Below are 25,834 nucleotides of genomic sequence, written 5' to 3'. Positions count from 1 at the left end.
AGTAAAACAGACTACTTATCATAATTTGGGTGGGCCTCCTCCAGTCAGTTGAAGATCTTAGGAGAGCAAACTGAGGTTCCCCCTGAGGAAGAAGGAATTCTGCCTCCAGATTGCCTTTGGACTCAAGATTGCAACATTAACTTTTGCCTAGGCCTCCAGCATGCTGTCCTGCCCTACAGATTTTAGACTTGCTAGCTTCCCACTGTAACTGTGAGAGCCAGTTACTTAAAATAATTTGTCTTTGTCTCTGTCTCTTTCTCTCTCATATCCTATTGGTTCTGTTTCTTCAGAGAACTCTGACATTGATCCCATTAAATGCCCCTGATCAGAGTCCCACATTCTGGACATTTCTCTGTTTAATCAGTTCATGCTCACCTTAATGTAGGTTATGGTGCATCTTAGTTTTGTGGTATTTTTCTCCCCATGAGTTTTGTGAACACTTAGAATTCTAGCAATATGATGTGATGCTAAAAGTAATTAGATACTTACGTCCCCTAAATATGATTTTGACCTCTTGGGGAACAATGAAATTTCATTAGGATCCGACTGTTCAAATCCATATGTATCCTAATTATGAACCAAATCTTGTTACATGTTTGTTTTTCTCTTTACAGTCCTTTAAAGGTTGAAGTATCACCAACTTGGATATTGAGAGAGAGTTCTAGTGTAAAGTCTGTCATGATTCATTATATAACCTCAATATAGCAACCCAGCTATTTATACATGATGATAAAATAAATATTTTCCTCAAAAAAATGGAATAAAAGTTAAACTTCTAGGTCATTTTTTTGTGGCCGTCCTTCAATATGCCCCACAATGATTCTTGCCTCCTGGTATTTATGCCACTGCATGGTCCTCTCTCCCACACTGAATAGGACTGATCTGTGTAACCAGTTGGATAGTGTGGAAATTGAAAATTGTGTCTTCCAAGGCTAGGTAACAAAAGATATTGTGGCTTCTGCCTTGCTCTTTTGGATCATTCCCTCTGAGGGAAGCCAGCTACCTGTTGTGAGGATGTTCAAGCTCCCCTATGTTCAAGGCTATGTGCAAGGAACTGAGGTTTCCTGCCAAGAGCCACATGAGTGAGCTTAGAATTGGATCTTCCAGTCCTCTATAAAGCCTTCAGATGACTATAGTCCCAGATGACTTCTTGGCAAAAACCTCATGATGGACCCTGAACCAGAACCTCCTGCCTGAGCTGCTCCTGGATTCCTGACTCACAGAAAATGTGTGAGATAGTAAATGTTTATTATTGTTTTAAGCCATAGTCTGGGGGTACTTTATTATGCAGCAGTAGATAATTAGTGCGGTAATTTTTGTCGAACGCCTCTTTCTAATGAATTCCCATGTAAAAAATGACATTTTAACCTCTGCTCAGGGTTCTAGACATTATTTGAAAGTGCTCTGTGGTATTTAGTGGTATGCATGTGGTAGAGAGAGTGGTTGAAAAGAGGAAGAGAAAGAACTGGCATATGGAGAAGACGCAGAGGCTGCCATGAATTTAAAAAGTCACTTTTTTCAAATATTGTTGCCTTTGTGAGTATGTGACCAAATTGACTGCCTACCTTTAAGAGAAGAGCCAAACAGAATTATGTAGTTAGCATGATTTAATACAAATAAGCCCCAGATTTGGAATCAGAAGACATGGTTTGGGGTCTGCCACTTTCAAATTAACTTAAGAAGGTAAAGTAACTCCAAATTTTGTGTTCCTTTTCTGCAACATGGGGGATTAACACCATCCACTCATCTTGTACCGTGCTGTGAGTGAGGCTTAAGTGAGAAAAATATCTGAAAGCATTTTAATCGTGAAGGGTCATACAAAGGTAAATAATCATTATTACTTACTATTTTGAGGATAGGTAAATGGAAGCTTGTCTAGACTTTATAGACCATGAAACATTTCCTTTTTTTTTTTTTTTAAGATTTTATTTACTTGCTTCACAGAGAGAGAGAGAGCACAAGCAGGGAGAGTGGCAGGCAGAGGGAGAAGCAGACTCCCCGCTGAACAAGGAGCCCGATGTGGGGCTCCATCCCAGGACCCTGGGATCATGACCTGAGCCAAAGGCTTAATCGAGTGAGCCACCCAGGGTCCTGAAACAGTTCCTTTTAAATGTAGGCTTACCTGAGCCAATGCTTAACTAGGTGAGCCACCCAGGGCCTTTTAAACGTGGGCTTACTTTGCTCTCTAAGACTATATCTCATTCCACAGGAAGTAGCCAGGTCAAGCAAGGGCAGGTCACCCAGGAAATCCAACATTGCAAAATAGAAACTTTTCCTGAGTTGGACCACAAAAATGGGTTTAAGGTGCATATAAGGTTCACTTCCTTTAATTAAAACATTTAAATGAATGCCATGCCCACAGTAGCAGTGCAGTAGAGTTCCCTCGTGTTTTTGTGATCATTGACCCCCCTTGCCATATTCAGTTTGCCTGTTCACACTGGTGAGCTAAGCACGTCAGCACCAGCAAGCATCTTCTGGCAGTTTCCTGACTGCCTCCAGCTGGCCAGTTAACTGTGGGGTGCTGTCAATGAGAAGCAAACTTTTTCCAGGAGAATAGAGGTGGAGAAGAGAAATTATAACTTCAGGATTTCATCAGAGAGGAAATCCTGTTTGGCTCACAAGGTGTTGTTTCTGCCAACAAACAAATTGCTAAATGCATTCCATGCAAGCGAACCTCTGTTAATGAGGAAATACAGCTAAAGAAAAATAAGAAGAAGGCAGAGGCTTCCTTTTGATAGCACTTCAAATTCTTCAGCTTCCTGAAAATCTTCATTGTGATCTCACTTCTTGACAAATACTTGGTGGCCAGGAGTAGAAAGCAGTGGTTGAATCTCTTGCTCCTCAGAGTATGGTTTGTGGACCAGCAGCATCTCCATCACCTCAAGCATGTCAGAAATGCAGACTCTCGGGCCTCACTTCAGACCTGCTAGTCAGAGTTCATATTTCATCAGGTTCTCCACATGATTCATATGCACACTGATCTAGTCCGTTACTCCATGTTGTACATTTGCAAGCCTTAGAGCGGGAAAACGACCTGAAACCACCTAGCTCAGGCTCCAACTTTTAGGGTGCTGAGTTATTACTGTCCCCTGTTTATAGATGAGACACTTAAGGCCCAGGGAGCTCAAGCTAGTTGCCTAAAGTCACAGCCCTCGATATCTCCTGACACCAAACACTGCATCCAGCCATATAGCCCCAGCTCCTTCAGGGTCTCTCTGTTCCGTCTCCCTGTATTTCCTTGTGAGAAAGTGGATTCCCCAGCCCATATTTATTTCTCTGAATCTGGTGGAGAAAAGACAAATTTTACCTACTTATTTTGACTTTCGCTCTCCAAACCAGAAAAACAAGTTCAGAAAAATGTTAGAAGTTTTGCCTAAGGGAGAATCACCTTGACATGTAGATAAAAGACTTCAGATCTTGAGGGAGACCTATTTCCAAATGGATCATGGAGTTTATTTCTGTCGCGTATGTTTGTGTGTGTGTGTGTGTGTGTGTGTGTGTGTGTGTAGGAGGAGCCTTTGGTGCGCTTGATGAAATAGATGTCACTTGAAGAAAAACTTACAGCAGAACCTGCTGTCCTATATATAAAAAAAGGCACTGTACTGTACTTAATTTAGCCCTCCTTACAGAAAGGGTCATGAATATGCATTTTGGCTAAGAAAATTTTTTCACAGCCTCATGTGTGATGCTGCAGGCTAAGCTAATCAACGTGGCTAATTTTAGCTGTAGTTTTGACTTTATTTTAGAATAGGTCACAGTACTAGTGCTAACCTATAGCTTATTGCGTGAGAGAAGAAAGCATCAAAAAGGTAGAAAACCAAGCAACTGCCACCCCCCCAGACTATAAATGTATTGTTTGTAATTGCGATTTAGTTCTGCTTACAGTTAGTGATATGATTAATAAAGTGGACTTGATCTCTGCTCTGCAATGAAAGACATTGTCTACTGTGGGGATTTAGGAGGTCTATGAGCTGCCTTTCTCTGGGATGAGGGGTGGGAGATGAATATCTATTAAAGCTCTACTTGTCACTGGGTGAGGTATGGAAGTGTTGAATCACTATGTCCTACGCCTGAAACTAATGCTACCCTGTTATGTTAACTAACTGTAATTTAAAAAAGAACTTAAAAAGAAAAAAAAACAGCTTTACTTATAGGCACTGTGTAAAAGAAGGTGGAAAAGGCATCTTATAGATGAGAAGGTTTGATTGATAGGCTCTGGGGACATGCAGAGGAGGCCTAGGGCTAGGGTAAGATCAAGTCAGTGCCTCCCCCTGCTAAGTCCAGAGCTGTGCGTATTGGAAAACTTTCTGGCCTGCGGTTCTGCCTTCTTTGCAGGCATGGGGACTGGTGGTGCGCTGGCCAGGGGAAGAGCAGAGGGTCGGAGCAGGGAGGTGACTCACATCCCAGGGCTTTGAAGAAATCTAGCCAAATCTGCATGGGAGAGTGCTGTCCAGCAGAGCTAGACATAGCAAGGAGGACACTCTAGAAAGCACACTGTCTGGTAGGACTTTCAGCGATGATGGAAATGTTCTGTGATCTTGTCACAGATGGCTTTCAAGTGCTTGAGATGTGGCCAGCGTGACTGAGGAACTGGATTTGTCATTTCGTGTCATTGTAATTAATTTTGATTTAAATAACCACATGTGCCTGGTGGCTACCATATTGGACAAGGCAATTCTAGAAGGAGAGCTCTTTCAAAGAATGAAGTCAGAAAGTAAGAGTGAGCTTAGGGGAAAATGTAGAGTCCAGGTTACAAAAGCCAAGGCCCTGATCTAAAGGTACATATGAGAACCGTCTGGAAAGCATCAGAAAAATAAACTGCCTGGACCCGGCCCTTGACCACCCAGTCAGAATCCCTTTAGGTGCGTACCTTTAACTGAGAGCTACCAGATTCATTGATATGAGGAGGCAGGTCTGGGAAAGAGAGTTGCACCCAGGTGACAGAAGGCCTTGGCTGCCAAGCTGAAGATTTCATATTCCATTTCATTGGCACTGGGGGAGACACTGCTGGGGGAAGAGTGACATGGTAGGAAGTGCTTTAGGCAAGATTTGTGGCAGCCTGTGTAAGATTGGAGGCAATTGCAAGAGCTGAGATATCTGGAGTGTTCATTTCTGCCTTGGAGTATGAGTGTGTTCGTTTCACTGAGGGCTGTCGGAATTCTTTCCTGGACTGAGCATTGGTTCAAAATGTTCCCTAGCAAATATGCTGCTCTAAGCCTGCAGCCCCGCTAAATGTTATGGTGATTGAAAATTACACTTGCTCCCCACAGCCCCAGAAGGGGGCTCTTTGTAATGAAATAGAGATGCAGCGGCATTTGGAATGTTGAGTAACAGCCTCTCTAGGACCTCCAGCAGAGGCCCACGGTAGCCATAAAAGGGGATGACTCCCCATGGAAAATAATGATCGCTGCCCTCTGAGTGGACCCTTCCCCCTCCATGACTTCTGAGCTCCCACGAGCAATCTTAATAGCTGCTGATGGGAACTAGGACACCCTGAGAACTAGGCACAGCTGATGACTCACTGCATAACCATGAAAAACCCTTTCATGGTTTACGGTGGGGGGGAGAGATGCCTTTTAAAAATTGAAAAGGAAAAATAAAACCCAATGTATGTTGAAGCTTAGAAATTGACACAATGCCTTTTCCAAAACAGCAAAATTTCTGAGTCAGTCCTTTTCTTCTAACAAGGTGTGACAGACTGAGTACCTTTATTAGCTTCCGGGAGAATGGAAGCCTGGGGTCTCCACAATGATGGTTATCTACTTGGTGGAGTCCAGCTGTCTCCCTGAAAGACAGGTTGCCTCTGCCTGAGGAGTTTGCTCTAGCTCTGCTGTTTGCCCTTTATGTATAAGTGCTTCTTTTACACACCAATAATGATGCAACCCAGACATCGGTTTGGACACTCTGTCCCAAGATGCGGGAAGCTTGGCTCAACTGAAGCTTGTCCCGAGCTCCCTTCATGATTGCTGTGCAGGCTCCCTTGGCCTGTCTCTCGGCTCTGACCCCTCCCACTCTCCTGCCCTACCTCTTCTCTGGAGTAAGGCCAAAGCCCTCCTTTTGTCTCTGGCAGAAGGGATCATATTTTCTTCCCCTGCACTCTCGTCAGGCATTTTTCTAAATACTTAAAATTGGGTGCTTGCTGCAGGAGCATGGTGCTAAAATTGGAACGAATGGTACTTACGTTTGGTATGAGAGCTATGAAGAAAATTAACATTTTCTACCTGCTAAGGGAACATTACTGGTCATTTACTAAGCACTTACTATGTTCCGGACACTATGGTAGATAGAGTGTTTTAAGAAAACTCAGAGCAGGGCGAGTAGATTAGACCTCAAGAGATAAAAAATTGAGCTGTCTGAGATATAATTGGTATGTGACAAATGACTCACTTGAGCAGTGTTCATAGGTGTGGGCTCTATTGTTCTCTAGAAAGTCTTGAGGATTAAATATATAATATAAAAAAATATGACCTTGCTGACATCTGTTTTCCTTTAAGAGGTGTTTACATAATTGCATAACATCACTTATCTTTTGTAAAATTGTGTGTTTAGCCATGAGTTAACATATTATTATTATAATATCCCCAAGTCTTTGGTGGGGCTCCTTAGATGTGGAGCCTGAGATGGTTATTCTGGTTCATGTGTTTTATTGAGAGAGAGCTCTTCGGTTGGGGGGGCGGTGGGTATGTCTAGACAGGGCAGCAGCAGGAGCCCGATCCCACTTTGGAGCAGGAGTGATACCAGGGGGCTGGCTCCACCTTCAGTCATTCAGTCATTGGCCAGGACTACACTCCACTGCGGAGGGAACACATAACCTCTTTGATAAGGAAATTCTTTGATCTGAGAGCGATTGTCTGGAGAAGGGGACATTTGTGCCCTGTTAGCCGTTGTGTTCCCCTAAAATTCATATATTGAACCCTAACCTCCAGTACCTCATAATGTGACTATATTTGGAGATAGGACCTTTAAGGAGGTGACTAATGTAAAATGAGACTGTTAGGATGGGCCCCAATCCTATCTCACCGGTACCTCTGCAAGAAGAGGAGACTACGATACTGACAAACACCAGGAGCACCAGTGGGGAAACCAGACCTGCCGACACCCTGATCTCGGACTTCTAGCTTCCAGAACTATGAGAAAATGCGTATTTGTTGTTTAAGCCTCCCAGTCTGTGGCATTTTGTTGTGGCAGCCCGAGCAGCCAACACTCACGGCAGCTGGAGCATGAGTGTGCCCAAATGTGTCTGGTAAGGAGCTTTGGGTGGCACATCCGTACTATTCACTCCACCCACTTACAAATTAGAAAACCGAGCAGAGAAGTGACGGAGGCTGCCCAGGGTCACACAGCCCATACACAAGAGAGGCCAGATTTGAACCTCAGGCTGACCCTACGGCTTATCTCCTTAATCTCTACTCCTTATCCCCACTCCTGGTGGGAGGCAGCCTTCCTCAGAAGCAGCAGACATCACCAGTTAACTTGGGCTTCAGTTTCTGTGTTTTTTATCCCAACTTGTCCCCACCTTACACAAGACAGCACTCCTTGGGGAAACTGAGGCAGCTCAGCATTGACAGTGTCTGCATCTGAGGGCCTTCTCCAGACATTCTCTCACCCAGTAGTTTGGGGAATGGTGTAGCATATTAATCATAGGTTTCTTCTACATATGAGATGATGTCTTTATTTAAAATGTTTTCATTAAAAAATGGATTAAGGCAATCTTTTTCACACCCACAAGTGCCATTTTTAGGAAAATAAGACATTCTGAGAACTGCCTTGTCAGTGTAATAATAACTATTGTCATTCTGAGCACCACTGCTCCCAATTTATAATGGGAGAACATGGTCTTTAGAGGCCACATCAAGATCCAACAATAGATCAGTTTGTTCTTACTATAGCTTTTATTCAATATTTTCTGGGCCATAATAAAGCCATTGCCCACTTCAGAAAACTAGAAAGGAAAGGAAAAATAAAGAAGGGCATCTCTGGGCAGTTGCCTGCCACGATGTCCCTCCTCAGCCCTAGCCAGCCCTGCCACAGCTGAAATAGAGAGCATCCTCTCTGTGAGGAAACACTTTCCCCCAGATGGTGGGCACAGTGAGAACCATTATAAAAAGTGTCCTGTGGATATTGCTGACTTCATAGGAGAAGGGGCAGAAAAGTGTGAGTGCATCTGTTGGATTTCCCAAATCACAAGTCACTTGGTCACCAATCAGTTCTGACACTATTATTAGATGTGCAAAGAGAGGCTTGCAGCTGGAGCAGGGTCTGGGTGCCTGGAGAAAACCACGGCCTTCCAGTGACTGCCATCACACGCTGTGGACCCTGGACTGAGAGAGCTGCAGATGTTGGTATGAAGAAGACATTTTTTACTGTTCCAAGTTACGATTCCATCCAAGATACAAGTTCAAAGTCTGTGAGAGAGGAGAGAAAGGGGGGGTCTTAGGGAAAAAAATCTTGATATTCCCTGCCCCCTTTGCCCGGCCCTCCCCAAAATAAAGGTTGGGGAATTTTTTACATGAGATACTATGTGGTGGTTTGAAAGTCCTTATCTTTTAGACACGTAAGCGTTCATTGAGTCGACAAGAAGTTTGGCGTGTGTGCTTTGAGCCTTGGGTGGCAGAAACCACGGGAACAGGACGGGCTTTGAGCCGACAGTAGGGCCAGGCATTGTGCTGAACTGTGGCTCTTAAACTGGGCGTGCGTCAGGGTCCCCCTGGAGGGCTTGCTAAATGCAGATTGCCGGACCCTCACCTCAGTTTCCGATTCAGTAAGTCTGCGAGGCCTGAGAATTTGCTTTTCTGTGAGATCCCAGCTGATGATGACCTCACAGATATGAGGAATTCCTAATCTCAGGAAACACACTGAGGGTTGCTGGAGTGGTGGGGGGTGGGAGGGATGGGGTGGCTGGGTGATAGACATTGGGGAGGGTATGTGCTATGGTGAGCGCTGTGAATTGTGCAAGACTGTTAAATCACATATCTCTACCTCTGAAACAAATAATGCAATATATGTTAAGAAAAAGAAAAAGAAGATAGCAGGAGGGGAAGAATGAAGGGGGGGATATCAGAGGGGGAGACGAACCATGAGAGATGATAGACTCTGAAAACAAACTGAGGGTTCTAGAGGGGAGGAGGGTAGGGGGATGGGTTAGCCTGGTGATGGGTATTAAAGAGGGTACGTTCTGCATGGAGCATTGGGTGTTATGCACAAACAATGAATCATGGAACATTACATCCAAAACTAATGATGTAATGTATGGTGATTAACATAACAATAAAAAATTAAAAAAAAAAGATCCCTGCTGATGTTCTTACTGCTCTTCTTACCCTTTGAAAACCACTGTGCTAAGCTCATGGCATGCATCTGCTCAAGGCATACAGAGTGGTTAGAATCATTCAGGATGATGGCAGGTGCACAGGCTGAGGTATTCCTGCTACATAACTAAGCTCCTTTAAAGGAAACTTGGTTTTGACTTTAGGCAAAATTCTGGTTTTATTGCCTCTTTTAAAAAAATTTTTAATGCATTTTTCTGATCATTTTAGAAGTTTGAAGAGCTGGCACAATAATAGGCGAAGTATGGGGGAATGGCTCATTAAACAGTTGTGCTTGTATGTCATTTTCTCCTTGAAGGTCCTAGGAGGTCGAACAGTAGTTCTCAAAGTGTGTTGCCAGACCGGCCGCAGCATTATATAGACTCTCGCCATCCCGCCCCCCGCCCCCCCCGCCCCAGACCACTGCATCTGAACCACTGGGCATGGGGCCAGGAATCTGTTTGAACAGGCCTCCAGGAGGATCCCGATGTACACTGTAGTTCGAGCACATCTGAGGTTGAGGGGAGTGACAGTTGGGCTAAGTCTAAGGGAGGCCCCTAGCATTCACTATTCCCAGCTCCTTTCAGACGGTTCACCAGGATGAATAAGTTTTAGTTTTCCCATCTCAGAAGTCAAAAGTCTATCCCTTGCTGTCCAACATCTTTCAGAGTGGTGGGGGAAGACTATCATGACTTTTATCCATGACCTGGTTTTACTAGCAAACATGAAAATCCCTAGCTAACCATGAAATAGCACCATTCAATGGGAAAAAGATAGGATTCAGGTTATTTGTGTTCTAATCTAGTGTCTACCCTGCATACAGCTATGTGGCTTTCGGTTGATTATTAGCCTGTCTGAATCTCATTTTCATGATCTGAAAAATGAGATAAAATCATTGTCCTGGTCTAACTTGAATAACTGTTGCAATGATTAAATGGAATAATGGATATGAATGTGCTTTTGCAAACTATGAAGTGCTGTAACTTTGGGCTGCTCATCATAGCTTTCTTCTTCCCCGTCAGTAAAATGGGAATAGCGCCCTAAAACTTCACAGAAATTGTGAGTAGTTGAGAAACTAATGGCACAACAGTTTGCACTCTTCTAAGGTAAGGTTTATTTCTTCATTTTTGGGGTCTGTAATATATAGGGTTGGAAGATGTAGAGATATTATAGTCTTATGTATTTTATTATAGTACATCTATGTAATAATATATGATAGTACTTTTATTTGAACTGGTGACATCCTAGAACAGTAGTTTGGATGTTGTGGCCCCAGACCAGCAGCACCAGCATCCCCTGGCAACCTGTTTGAAATGCACATTTTCAGGCCTCAACCCAGACCTACTGAATCAGCAACTGGGTGGGGCCTAGTGATCTATGTTATAACAATCCCTGCAAGTGGTCCTGATGCTCACTGAAGTCTTAGAGAAAGGGGTTTATTTGGGTCTTTTTTATTTTTAATGATTTTATTTATTTATTTATTTATTTGAGTGGGGGAGAGCACTAGCAGGGGGAAGGGCAGAGGGGAGGGAGAGAATCTCAAGCAGACTCCATGCTGAGCTTGGAGCCCGGCTCAGGGCTCGATCTCACGACCCTGAGATCATGACCTGAGCCGAAACCAAGAGTCGCTGGCTCAACTGACTAAGCCACCCAGGTGCCCCTATTAAGGTCTTAATTGAAGGGTCTGGCAAACAGCATCCTTTTCATGGAACAGGGTGATTGCTTCTCTTTTTCTCTGTCGTGGATCTGCAGCAACCGTACCCAGGCTGAGGCAGCCATAATTGGATTCCTTCATAAACACACTGTCGCTGCCCACCCAGCCTAGTAGAGATCTGGAATGCCGCTCCAGCGCATCTGTTATGAGGCTGACTTCAGGGTGCGAGGAAATTAAAGCTATTTATCACAGACCATTTTCCCTCAATGACAGGAGAAATGAGCCTTAGCCTAACAAGGCTCCCAGTTGGGCCCACGTACAAAAAACACATAGCTTGACAAACACAGTTTGAGCAGACTTAGATTTCTTTTGACTTTTCCTTTTGAAAATGAACTCTTTTTTGAGCTGCACCAAGATAGTGGTGCTTGTTTAAGAAATACTGGAGGTGGATTCATCCCAGTCTGTTTCCTGACTGAGGCATAAGTGCCAGAATGGCACTCCCCCCCCCACCCCCCACCATTTCTTTCCTTCCTCTCCTTTGGGGGAGGGGATCCCTGGTGAGAGAGAGTCTTTCCTCTGAGACTAAGACTTGTGCATAGGAGCCATGTTATGGGAGGTGGGGCTCAGTATTTATCAAGAGAACGGTTTGTCTGTATGATTTGGCCCGCTGCCTTAGTGCCCATTTGAAATGGGTATGCTGTGGATTTTGAGAAGTGATTCTATTTTGTGTGTGTGTATAAAATTAAACTTGGTATATATCTGTGATTGTCTAATATTTATATTTCTTCCTGGTGTTGTGCATTATGGGCAAAACATATACAGAGTTTTGTGTTACATGTTAGTAACTGACATCTATTTGATGCCTACCATGTACACAGTGCTTTGTATCCATTATAGTATTTAATGTTCACAACAATCCTAAGAGATGGCTATGATCATCTCCATTTTACAGATGAGAAAACTGAAGTGCAGGAAGTTTAAATAATGCCTGTTATAGAGCTGATATTAGAGCCTCGATTTAAATGCAGGTCTTTTGGATTCTAAAGCCAGCATTCTCAGCAGGTGTTTTTCAGATTGTGTGTTGAGAAATCACTTTAACAAGTTGCAACTGGCATTGTAAAAAAAAATTGAATAGAATGTGGAAGACCAGAATGTGTCATGTTTAAGTATGGATAAATCTTGATGCATGAAACTTTCATTTCAACTATAAATATATTTATATTCATACACAAATACAAGCACATTTCTGTGTGCTGAACAACAAAATGGAAATGATATTTCTTATTGTGTCATAGTCAAATTTGAAAGCAAATATTCTGGCTAAAGGAGGAGGAGAGGAGGAATAGAGGGAAAGAAGGAGAAAATAGGGAATAAGTAAATGAATGAATAACTGTCAAAGAGACAGAGAGCCTCTGGGAAAGGAAGAGGAAATAGGAGGGAGTGGGAAGGGGGCTAGAAAATGGACAAGAAAGAGAGAGACACGGCGGGGGGGGGGAGGAAGAGACGCAGGAAGTCACGTGGTCCTGTCCACCATTCCATTCAGCCAGCAGATGCCCCTCCCTACTTGAGGACAACACTAGAGACTTGAATTATCTTCTCGGTTGATGTTAGTTTTCACAAACTTCTCGCTGTGATCCTTGAGCCATTCTGAGTGTGAGTTCAATAAAGATTTTTACAAAACGCGACCCCTATATATAAATAATCTATTTCATCTGCTGCTCAACTGAAAACCAGTGATCTGAAGGGAAAAAACAGGCTGTGCTGGAGTTACCGAAATTCCCAATATGCTCCTTCCTAAGGAACTGGCAAAGGCAGTTTTGAGTATATGTTATTTTTGTCTTTTGAGCTAATTTTGATGCCATGGCACTGCTTCTTGTGTTTTATGGGAAACCATAGGGAGCAAAGATTTTAAAGTAGCCTGCTAAGTATCTTACTTCTGGAGGATTCTGAATTCAGTTAACGAAAAGTCCATTTTTACAGATGTGGAAATTGAGTGAACGTTTTATAAAGTTTGCCTATAGACAAAGCTTTCGTAAGAATCCTATTACAGAATCTTCATAGCTACCTGCCCTGCTAGGTTACCCTATGCCCATGGTTTTAATGTGGTGGGGTCTCACTCTGTAATTCACTCCTCTCCCCAACGGTATTTCCCTGTTTCTAGGCCTTCATTAGTAAATTGGGGTTGATATCATTGTGTTTTTTTGTGATCCATTCTTGGCCTTTCTTGGCTGGAAACCATTATAAGCACCAATTACACTTTTAATTAGTAATAACATTGCATCAAATGACTTAGCCACTTCTTGGCATCAACTTAAGTGGGTGGTCTTTCCTTTAAAAAAAATAGGGGCACCTGGGTGGCTCAGTTGGTTAAGGGTCTGCCTTCAGCTCAGGTCATGATCTCAGGGTCCTGGGATCAAGTCCCGTATCAGGCTCCTTGCTCAATGGGGAGCCTGCTTCTCCCTCTGTCTGCAGCTCCCCCTGCTTGTGCATGCTCTTTCTCTCTCACAAATAAATAAATAAAATCTTAAAAATATAAATAAATAAGTGCCACGTATAGAGGTGAGTAAGCAGGGTCCCAGAGTGAACTCCATCTGAAAAGCCTTCATAGTCTGTTGGGAAAGAACCATAATGTTTTCCTCAGCTCGCCCAAATGCCATTGCTATATATCCTACCCATCTTGCCTGGTCTCACCACTCATACTTTCTTTAAAAAAGAAAGAACCGGGAAGAGTGCTGACAGAGTTCCATTCCAACTGCCTCTGCAAAAGTTTAACGTGGGTGTGTAATAGGGTCCCACAGCCAAGGCATCTCATCTGGCATTTGCTCCTAAATCCCCTCATTTGTAATAAGGATTCATGCCTCTGAATGTAAAGACTTTAAAGATTTTTATTTATTTATTTGAGCGAGAATGAGAGAGAGAGAGAGCGTGAGATGGGGGAGGGTCAGAGGGAGAAGCAGACTCCCTGCTGAGCAGGGAGCCCGATGTGGGACTCGATCCTAGGACTCCAGAATCATGACCTGAGCTGAAAGCAGTCGCTTAACCAACTGAGCCACCCAGGTGTCCCTGAATGTAGAGACTTTAAAGGAGATCATTTCTTCTTGTTTCATCGTTTTATCCTTCCACCTTCAAAATATGGTTGCAAATAGAGTTATCCCTCCTTTCTTCTACTGGTTTAATTTTTCTGAGTATTTATTAAAGTCAACCAGATACTTTCAGGAAGCTGAGATTCAGCTCCATACTCCATGAAAGCTTTGTCAGTGCAAACATAATATACATCTCTGGGAAAATATGGGGGGGGGGGTCCTAGACTCATTATAATTTAATGACTGGTAGGACCCGATTGTTGTTTATTCTTTATTTCAGAGATCCCAGAAGACCCGCTTGTGGCTGAAGAGTATTATGCTGATGCCTTTGATTCCTATTCTGAAGACAGTGAGGAGGAGGAAGAAGAAATAGTGTTCTCAGCCCCAGGGGAAGAGGTCAAGGATGAGGGATCCCGGCCTCCTTACAGAACATTCCAACAGGTATATGCTGCTTCCCAGCAGATGTAGTAGAACTGTGTGAGGTCCTGATCGGGCTGTGACTTCCCAAAGAGAGAGTCAGGGAGTCTTAGAACTTGAAGTGGGGTGGGGGACCAGGGTTTGTTATAAAGGCCCCATGTGCTGGGTCTTTATTTCCAAGGTGCCAGGGGCAGGCAGGGCCCCATGGAGTTCTGAGATTCTGGTGTGGACTGTGTTGATGAGGAAAGGGCTGGAGTACCAGTACTTATTCAAGTGGGAAGATGATACATGCTACACTGAGGAGCACCCTAGATTCAGCTGTTAAATAAAGAATGCAAGTGTCTCTTTAGCAGAGAGAAGGAGATTTTTAAAAATATACTTTTCTGCCCAGTAATCAGATTTTTTGAGTCATGTCCTAGTGCACAAATTAGTTCTGGGAATGAGGCCCAGAGATTCTGGATTTAGGGCATGATCTTTCTGGCCACACCCAGCCTTTGCGGGCCCATCCTTACATACAGTGCTGGAGTCTCTGAATGTAGGTCCTTGGCATAGATCTCTTTTACAATAGCAAGATTAATCCCTATCTGGGTCACAGGCTAAGAAACAGTCCTGGCATATGATTTCTTTGCTGGGCGTCTATAGGAGAGAAAAAAAAAACAAGAGGTATTTAAGGAGTAAGATTGCTTTGGGCTACTTATGCTCACAAACTTCATTTTCCTCTTAGGCCATAACATGGTAACCTTTCCAGTCCTAAAATTTCTTAAGGTACAAAAGTTTTGTATTAACCATTAAGCTAGGAAAACAGAAGTCAATCAAGGGGTACCTGTGTCAATGTAAACTTAATTCAGGAGGATTAATTGAAGTTTGTCTACAATCTAGTCAACAATTTTTATTTTTATATATCTCTGGGAAAATATGGGGGAAAATGAAACAATTCATTCAATTTTTAATGAAGACTAAGCAGTACATCATAATATTCAATGAATAAAACCAATAAGAAATGTTTTCGGGTTCTCTATAAGAAAAGGAGAAAGAGACAAGGAGAAGGGCACTAGGAGGGCGTGGCTATGAGGTTAAGAAGAGAAAAGGAGAGAGGAAGAGGAGACAGGTATGTGAAGGGAGAAGTAAATGAATGTTGAGAAGAATATTGAGTATTGAGTCAAGGCAGAGAGTGATTCAGCATGCCAAAATAAAAATGCTTCCCTTATACCATTTCCCCATTTCCCCTGGACTCTGGTGAACAACAGCACTTCCTACCACACATTAAAAATACAATTTCCATTTCCTTCTGTGCCAGGGTCCTAAACATCTGAGACAAAATTTTTTTTTAAGTTTTATTTATTTAAATAATTTCTACACCCAACATGGGGCTCGAACTAATGACCCCAAGATCAAGAGTCACACCATGCTCTTCCAACTGAGCCAGCCAGGCGCCCCATGAGACAAATATTACAATATTGCAGAACCATCATTTTGCGCCTGTGATTGCAAAACACATCCATTTTTGCCCAAAGCATCAAGTGACAAAATTTTAGCTACTAGTATTATTACTTTTTATTTTTAATAGATTAAAACTGATTCAGAAAACCACATGAATAAAATATACAGCAAACATCACTCAGGTCAGGAAATAGAACTTTGCCAGCCACTCTGGAAGTCCCGTCTTTGGCATACTTGTAGGAACACAGGGTTGGAAATCAAAATGCCTGTATACAAGACTAGACTTTGTTACTTGCAGGTTGTGTGACCTTGTACAAGTTACTAATTTCACTGTGCCTCAGTTTTCTAATCTGTAAAATGGGAGAATAATGGTTCCTACCTCATAGAGTAGTCTGGGGATTAAATGAAGTAATCAATGTAAGGTACTTAAAATAGTGTCTAGAATTTAATAAAGTAATTAATGAGATGTTAATTATGATGATGATGATGATGTTACCCAGCCATCTTGTGGGGTTTTTTTTAAAGATTTATTTATTTATTTTAGAGAGAGCACATGCATAAGCTGGGAGAGGAACGAGGGAGAGAGAGACTCTCAAGCAGACTCCCTGCTGAGTGCAGAGCCCAGTGCAGGGCTTGATCTCATGACCTGAGCCAAAACTGAGTCGGACGCCCCACCGACCAAACCACCCAGGCACCCCATCTTGTGGATTTTTTATGATACTTCCCAAACTCTTTAACGTTAATGTGAGATTTCACAACTGTAGTATTAAAAAAAAATCCCTCGTTTTTATTTCTTAGGGCCAATGATAAATATAGGACAGCAGTTTTGCTCTCTGGGCCATGCATCTGTCACATGTGATATGATAGCTGAAATTTTCTCTGCACAGTGAAGCATGAGGACAAGCAGAGTGATCTTTTTGGAATGGTGCCACGGGGGCAGAGAAATGGACAGGCTAGGCTTTGTGAGTTGATTTTAAATCTGTTGGGACAAGATGCTGAGGCCTCTCACACCCATGTGGGTATTTTGTCTCACAAAACCCTGTCGGGTAGTTATTCTTATTTCTCTTTTCCAGATGAGGAAACCGAGTCTCTGAGAGAGGTAGGTTGCCCGTGGCCACACAGCTAGGGAAGGCTCAGAACCATGCTCAGGCCTGGGTCTATCATGCTCACCAACCAGTGTTCTTTCTGGTACAAAAGGTATATCAAGCGAGAGTGAACTTGGTATAATAGAAACAGGAGTGGAAAGCTCAACTGAGTAATCTGTAGAGAGATAAGTAACTACAATCCCATTTGTTTTTCCTAGTAATTTGATATCATTTTCCCCGCCCCAAAGGCGGGGAGTGTGCAGTTGTGATGGGTGTCTGCTCTTCCCTTTCTAGGTTATCACTGGGATTTCCTCTTACCTCTCCCCAGTCTTGCCCTTGACCCAAGTGTGTCCGGGGTCTACTTCGGTGATCATTGTACCTGTGGCTTTTCTGTGAGTAATCAGATGAAAGTTGATTCCCCTTCCTTCAGATGGAGCAAAAGTCACATGTCTGTATTTGATGGAGGAAGTGCTTTCAAAAAGAAAAACAGCCATGGGCTTCATTGGGATTGATTGCTGAGTCTCTTGTGCCACCCGTGACAATCTTTTCAGCAGCAGCGTCTCCAAAGTGGTTTTATTAAGCACCTAATTGCCGTTGATCGTTCATTGCTTCTCTGCTGCAGTAAGCCGAACATCGGCAACACCTTCATCACAAGCCATTATCATATTGTTGATAGCTACTATGTGAAGGCTGTGGTCACTGAATCAGAACTGGCCTCTTAGATCTCAGGAGAATGGAGTTTATAGCTGTCATCGTAAGAGGGTTTTCAACAGTATTTGGGGGACCTGTCACTGAAAAGTGTTTTTGCTCTAGTGGCCATGCTTTAGGGCTGCAGATTGATGGGTGTGTTCAGAGACCCTTAGGTTTTCCCTTGCTGCCTTGACCATCATTTTCCTCTGCAAGACAAATCAATGTCCCGTGTGCACCAGGAATACACACACTAGGTAGACCAAAATGACTTCACACAGAACTCCCTCAGGAAAGGCTCTGTTGTTTAAAGAATGTGGCTTTCAGCAATACTTGTTTTAAGAAGGCTCTTAGGACCATGGTGTTTGTTCTTGCCAAGACAGAGGGCTGCCGAGGCCCATGTTTTCCAGCTAATTCTGAAGCTTTTACCAAATCCTCTAGTGGGTTTTGAAATTCCCTCTGCACCACGAAGCATTAGGAAAAGCAGAATGATCTCCTTGGAATGGTGCCACAGGGGTAGACAGGCTAGGCGAGGCCTGAGAGTCTACCAAGGACTCTTGAATCAGGTCATCATGAGAATATGTGCCTCTCTGAGTGTCTTCTGTTAGTGGAGTCATTAGTTTAATCAAATCCTAATTGTTCTAACAGTAACACCTAACATCTCCCGAACCTTTATTCTATGCCCTGTACTTTATACGTCGTGTCAGCCCAGGTCCTCTGGGAAGCAGGTGACAAGACAGAATTGGGGAAAGCCTCAAACCACGATGCTGGTCTGCATCTTAGAGGGTAAGGATGGAAGGGAAGGCAGGATTGGATGATACCTTCAACGTGCAGGGCAGTTCTGAAAAAGTCTTCACAATGCCCCCAAGAGAGCCCCAGGGCAAAGACTGCCCTGCCCATCAGAGGAGACCAAACTGGGCAGGAGTGGCCTGGCTCTGGTTTCCCCACACTCAAACGGGCTGGGAGCTGCCGGGAAGAGCCGATCCTGGGGCAGCAGCTGCGGGAGGCCAGCAGGCTCCACAGCAATGCTGGCAGCCAGTCGGCTCTGGAAGAGAAATGTGAAGGGTGCACCCTGGCTATAGGCGCAGATGCATATTTCGTTCAGTTCTTGAAAGTTGTCCCTTTGATGCGTGTATTCTAGTTGAATTGCATCAAACTGGATTTGAACTGGCTGGAATTCCAACAAGGGAGAAGATGAGAGTGGGTGGGGGGGAGTGTGCAAGAAAAAGGAAGAAAGTGTGGGTTAGTGATTTCAGGCCAGTTCTGCCTGACATTTGAACCAAAAAGTGGGTGCCCTGGATGGAGAAAGGGCCGAGGGCTATAAATCCAGAGTCCCCCACTGCCTCTCAGGGCCCATGTGTCTCTCAGATTGAGAACCTCTTGGTGCTTTGAATCCTTGCCCTAGACTTGGAGTAGTTAAAGCTACGTGTTCTTCATACAATGCAGTTCCTAAGTGCAAGTCAACTCTTTCATTTGATGCTTAAAAAGAAACAGCATAATTTGTCTGCAATTGGTTACTGTATTAAGCACTGACTTTAAAACTCAGGTCCCTTGAAAGATGAGACTGTTGTGGCATCCTCACATTGCACAAGAAGAAACTGAGCCTCAGTGAGGAGAATGCAGCTGGCCTTGTAGCAGAGCTGCAGATCTGACACGTATTTTAGCCACTCCTTTATACAGCCTTCTGGCGCAACCTTTTAATTATAGCAGTTATAATCTCTCCTCCGTGATGACTGGGTAAACACACTAGGTACGAGGGAAGAGCTGAGGGGCTACCACATTGTCTGGCCCTGTTCTCCTGAACAGAACTACTGAGCTCTGCATGAAGCAAAATTTATACTGGCTCTAGGAACAGTGCTGAGTTATGAAAATTAAAACAAAAAAAGAGCCTGTCTCTCACATCCATTATAGGATACAGAATTCTCTCCTCCTACTGTCTTTTTGTTTGTCTGATTTAACAGAAGATGCCAGAACTCTTGAGTCCAAACTGTAGGGCTGATTTAACTGCGGTTTTGTATGATCTGAGCTAACTGATTTGACTTCATGCATGGGAGGAAACAGTTTTTGTCTGGAATTGGCTTCAGAGGTCATCGGTTCTAAGAAGCAGTCAGCCCCGCTATTTAACATCTCTCCATCAGCAACCCCCCTGGCCCGTGTCCCAGGCTATAAAGCAGCCCACCTTGCTGAGGTGTTAGAGAAACCCAGTGGTTTCACGTGTCACTCCTTCCAGGTAACAGGCCTTCTGTAGACCCAGTGCGTGTTGCTGAAAGGAGTCACTTTGATGGGACATTTTCCACTGTGGGTCCTATTCCAGCCCTTATTTCCATCATGGTTATTCTGCCTTCCCTCTCCACTATTTCTTGTCCAGGATAAAGCATAGTTCACTGCCGGCCAGACAAGGGACCAGCAAACCTTGCTCTAGGACGTAGCACCGTGGGCCTTGTAGGAGACCTTAGTCCCTAAATCTTTTAAATTAGATCCACTGTTGTATTGAAGATCGCACCTACACTTTTCACCCCAATCCCAAAGAATGGAGGAAAAAGAAGGAAGGCGATAGGGTGGATAAAGAAAAAGCAGAACTGAGCGGGAGTGCACAGAGTCTGTGCGCTCGTTTCCGTGTGGAGGGTGGGAGCTTCCGCAGGCCTCTACCACCTCCATGTTGGCGGCTGAGCAGAGGTCCACAGCAGCTGGGGAAGGAAAGGGACAGCAAGCAGCCGCACTGGGCTCTCCTGTGCTACTCCTGGAGCTGGGGGTGAGTCTGGTGGAGTGGTGTATGCTGGTTTTGCAAAGCTGGTGAGTGTAGTTGGAATGGCACCTTTGGGGCTTTTCTCTCCAACAAACCCCTCCCACTTCCACCAGCACCAAGTCGTGTGTCCACAGCTATCAGCTGAGCTAAGGTACCCTGACCATACAGGGCATAAACGAGTCTGCAAAGAGTAGGAAGATCCTCCCAAACAGCCCCTGCAAACAAATGGCCCATCCCACTATTCTGTGATTCAGTTATACAGAGAAATTTGATTTTATTTTCTGAATATTTTGTTCATCTGGAAAGAGAGAGTGAATATCATTTCATGGTGTCTAGTCTAGGAAGAAAGGAGTGTGACACATCTGGGACATTGTTGGAGATACTGTCCTTTCTATATGACCCGCATGGGTCCATATCATACCAGAGAAAACAACAATCATTCTTAATAAAACAGAGCCAGCCTTGCAGGACGTCAGGTGCCATGCTAAGTCCTTTCCGTGCCTCATCCTATTTTATACTTGCAAGCACTTTATGGAGTTAACATCTTCCATCCCACTTTACAAAGAGGAAAGTGAGACACAGAAAGAAAGAATAATTAATTTGACCTAGGTCAGCCAGTCCATTGACAGAGCTGGAATTTAAAACAGCAAATACTCCTTGTCAACGAGGAGACTTTTGGGGTTAATGTAGAACTGAATGTAGAAGTTTCGTAAAGGAAAGGAAAAGAAGATGCTCGGGACCCAAGGCACAGCTCCAAAATGTGTGAGAACATGACCGGATGATTTAAAATCACGTTGAAAACACAGGACCAAGTTTTCCACGTACTCTGTGGGATTCATGTAGGAATAAAGCTAGAACTGGAGTCAGAAATAGTAATGTGCAATAAAGAAGAGTATATCACAAGGGCTACCTTTTGGGTTTTGTTTTTTTTTTAAGATTGTATTTATTTGAGAGAGAGAAAGAGAGAGAGCATCATGAGAGGGGGAGGGTCAGAGGGAGAAGCAGACTCCCCACTGAGCAGGGAGCCCGATGCGGGACTCGATCCTGGGACTCCAGGATCATGACCTGAGCCAAAGGCTCTTAACCAACTGAGCCACCCAGGCGCCCAAGGGCTACCTCTTGGAACATGAACTGGTAAATGTTCTTTAAATGGCAGGACTTTCCTCCCTAGACTATTGGGCATGTGGTGTGAAAAGAGATAAATAGTTCATCAAAAGCAAGTGAGCTTTTGGGAGGGTGAGGGTGGGTTGGGGGCAGGCTCCTGGCACACTGCTGTGACTCGAGAAACAGATCACAGCAAAGGTACCAGCCTCCCCAGCTCCTGAAAAATTCATTGCCCAAGTTCCTGGGTGGGCATCGTGATGCCACTCCCAGCAGCCTTGCTTTCTTTTCTCCTCTCTCCATCCTTTACACTTCCAAACTGTGATCCAAAATGTCTTAAGAGTTCTGTATTGATTACCTATAAATGTCTTTGAACCCCAGAAGCGACCCTGCAGATACTGATGTGCTGCAAACCTGGGGACTAATAGGAGACAGCTGCAGGGAGAAGGTTTTAATAATGCAGAGTAAACAAGGCATTAGCAGTGAAATGTGGACACGTTGACAGTCATGTTCGGTGACTCCGAATTCAGTGACAGAGGCGTTTGGTGTTACAGGAGCCTGGAGGCTTGCTTGCAGTTTGAGTTTTGCAGATGTAGCTCTGTGTTCCCATCATGACACACACTCTGAGAACTTTTTTCCTTGACAGAAGGCGACCATTGGTGGGGAGATAGGAGTGAAGACGTCAGCTTCCTGATTTCAGGGCAGCCTCCATGAAGGTGCCACCCGCTTTGTCCTGTGGCTTTGTACTGAACGGCACCCTCTGTCTTCCTATGAATTATGAATGCAAATAAGCAAGGGCTTGCCTTCTAATGAGACCGAAGTGAGATGTGAAAGGTTCATCTGAGTGTGTAGAAAATGGATAAGGTCACCTTGATGTTTGGTTTCTGTAACTTAGTGACATTTTGCAGGATACAGTTGCTATAGTTCGAAGGAGAGTGGACAGCAGCTCAGTAAAGCAACTTGCGGGAAAGAACGTGGGTGGGTTGTTGCTTGGATCATACATTTATACATCACATAGCTGAGGGTTCTAGGCACTGGGTGGAAGGTAGTGAAAAACAGAAACAATGCCACCTTCATGGACATCTCACCCAGTCTCCTGTATTTACAGAGTATCCATAGACTGTCAACTCCCAAATGTGTGTCTTCCATTCTTCAGTTCTGTCTCCAGATTCACATGCCCAGCCTGCCCGGGAGTGGGGGTAGATGTCATGTGGACTTCTAATAGACATCCTCAACTAAGCATGTCCAAAAGTGAACAAATAGACCCCAGCCCCAGTCCAAATCAGCTCCTCCTGAGTCAACATTGACTCTTGCATGTCCTTTCACTCACGTTCCACTTCCAATCCATAAGCAAAACCTATTGACTCGATGTTTAGAAGATGATCACTACTTAGCACCTCTACTCCTACTGCCAGGGCCACCATCGCCTCCCCAGTGTAAGATTGCAGTAGCTTCTAACTGACCTCCCAGTAACCCTCCCCCAATACCTCACTCAAACGAAAAGGCACAAATCTGTTCAAAATGGCCTTGCAGCTTCCCATCATCACCCATGGAAGAACCCCTCCCTTCGGTCACTGTGAGAATCACCCTCACCCACCCCACTCTAGTCATATTAGCCTCCTTCCTATTTCTGGAACATGCCAGGCATGTTCCTGCCATTGAAAGCCTGGCATGCCCTCTCCTCCAGATACATAAATTATTTTGCTCCCTCTCTAACCTTCAAGTCTGTGCTTACACGCCGTCATATTGGGGAGGACTCAGACTTCTGAGATAAAATGGCCCTTGCTGGTCTGAGAAATCCTTGTGTCCTTTCCCTGCTTTATTTTCCTCCATAAACCTTATCATTATTGACTTACCACTGTTTATTTGCTTACTCATTTATGGTCTGTCTCCCCCCTACTATAATGTAAGCCAGTCGGGCAAAGATTCTGTTTGTATCACTGCTGTATTCCCAGCACCTTGAACAGTGTTTAGCACAGAGCAAACACTGAGCAGATATTGTGGAGTAAATGGATGAATGAATGCCGGACAAGCTAGTGTTACAGGTAGCCAATAAGCCAGGACACAAACAGCTAGAGCAATGAGGAAAGGAAGAAGTTGAAGTGATGGAGGAAATGGGCTTCTTTGGGGGGGACACCCACTGAGAGGGGATTCAGGAAGTTTCTAGAAGAGGGCTTCTCAGCTGTGACCTGAAGGATGGAAAAAGCCAGCCCTTTGATGTAAAGAAACAGAGTTGGGAGAGGAGTGTTTTAGAGAGGAGGGGGAAGGGTGTATAGGAAGGCACAGATCATGAGAGGGCTTGGGAAGTTTGAGAAATTACATAGTAAGCAAGAAGATCCATGTGGTTGGAGAGGTCAGGCCAGCAGTAGCTACATCATGGTTTTGTAAGAAGAATGGATTTTATTTTAAGTGCAGGGCAATCCACTGAAGGGCAATTGAAATCAAGTCTTTTTTATTATTATTATGTTAATCACCATACATTACATCATTAGTTTTTGATGTAGTGTTCCATGATTCATTGTTTGCATATAACACCCAGTGCTCCATGCAGAACGTGCCCTCTTTAATACCCATCACCAGGCTAACCCATCCCCCCACCCCCCTCCCCTCTAGAACCCTCAGTTTGTTTCTCAGAGTCCATCGTCTCTCATGGGTCGTCCCCCCCTCCGATTTCCCCCTCTTCATTCTTACCCTCCTGCTATCTTCTTCTTCTTCTTTTTTTTTTTTTAACATATAATGTATTATTTGCTTCAGAGGTACAGGTCTGTGATTCAACAGTCTTACACAATTCACAGCATTCACCATAGCACATACCCTCCCCAATGTCTATCACCCAGCCACCCCATCCCTCCCACCCCCCACCACTCCAGCAACACTCAGTTTGTTTCCTGAGACTAAGAATTCCTCATATCAGTGAAGTCATATGATACATGTCTTTCTCTGATTGACTTATTTCGCTCAGCATAATACCCTCCAGTTCCGTCCATGTCGTTGCAAATGGCAAGATGAAATCAAGTCTTAAAATGGATCTACGGCAGTAGAAATCAGAACAACAGTGGCAGTGAAAGGTGGGGATTGGCTGAAAGGGGGTCTGAGGGTAATTTTAGGGATGATAGAGGTGTTCTTTATCTTGTTGGGAGTGGTGGCTACATGGGTATTGTACACGGAAGATCTGGGCATTTCACTGCATGCAAATTTTACCTCAGTAAAAATAATACATCATCAACAATGTCATCAAGACAAGAAAAACTACCAAAGACACTACACCAGAATTGTGATATTCATACATATATTGTGACACTTGTAAGTCAGCCTGTATCAAGGTTGTTTCTTCGGCTCCTTGTAGCCCATGCATGACTTTTCAGCTTCAAGGAGGTCCTGGGCACACTCAGATGAGGTGTCTTAGGGAAAAAAGGGAGTCCAGAATGACTGAGCATGAGTGGGGAAAAGGGTTCTGTATGGTTTATTCTCACCCTGTGGGACGACTCTGACAAGACAGGTGACCAAGAGGTAAAAGAAATCAGCCCCTTCACACCCTCACACCCAATGACATAGGGACCCTTGAGTGGGAGGATGTGCCCAAGGGTCTGAGTGAGATGAAGCTTAGCTGAGCTCCCCTCTGTGGCTGGAGCTCTAATGGGTGGTTATGTCCACTTTGTCCATACATTTATGGATCTTTGCTTGGAATTGTTCCACAGACAGACGTGGTGTCGGGCCTGGCAGCACACCATTTAGGTACCCATTCCCACTCATCCTGTGTGTCCTTCGGCCCCAGGAATCTTCAACACTTCATAGCTGTGCAACTGTTTATGTCTGGGTTGCTAACTGTCCAGCCTTCTGTGGTATGCCTTTGAGAGTCAGCATAGCCCACCTGCCAGGAGAGTGCTGAGGGTGCTAGATGTAGACAGATGGTTGAGTTTTCACCACCTCAAGGTCTGGAAGCAGGAAGCAGAAGAACTCTCTGGGACGTTCTTGAGAATGTCTAAAGGTAGATGTACAATCGCTAAGGGCCATTGGTGCTCAAGCTGAGCCCTCATCCCAACATAAGGTCTTCTGGCAGCCAGTTGCCATTCATTCATTCATTCATTCATTCACAGTTTATTCCAAGAAGGGCACAGTATTGTGAACTGGTTACAATTTTACTGATATCACTGCTAGATCTCTTTATCCATAGGTATATTCAGCTACAAAGAGAAGACATTCTCGGGGTGGGGGGGAGCGGGGGAGAGTGGAGGAGTGAAAGACACAGTGTCTTTATGTCTCTGCCTTGCCTCTCTTTGGCTCCTTCCTCTGCAGTCTCTTCTTCATCCAGATGA

The 25,834-nt window shown here is 44.2% G+C and overlaps 1 protein-coding gene across 1 annotated transcript in view; it reads left to right on the top strand.

Moving 5' to 3' along the window:
* Positions 1–25,834, top strand: part of NEK11 (NIMA related kinase 11) — a 243,807-nt gene that overhangs the window by 138,567 nt on the left and 79,406 nt on the right. The window contains 1 exon segment of the mRNA XM_028099169.2: positions 14,323–14,483. Within this exon segment, the coding sequence (XP_027954970.2) occupies positions 14,323–14,483 (161 nt within the window).

This window comes from Eumetopias jubatus, unplaced genomic scaffold (genome assembly GCF_037043125.1).
Source record: "Eumetopias jubatus isolate StellerSeaLion01/CBP00866 unplaced genomic scaffold, mEumJub1_p1.0 scaffold_1, whole genome shotgun sequence".
NCBI lineage: Eukaryota > Metazoa > Chordata > Mammalia > Carnivora > Otariidae > Eumetopias > Eumetopias jubatus.
This window is presented reverse-complemented; position numbering and strand designations above follow the sequence as displayed.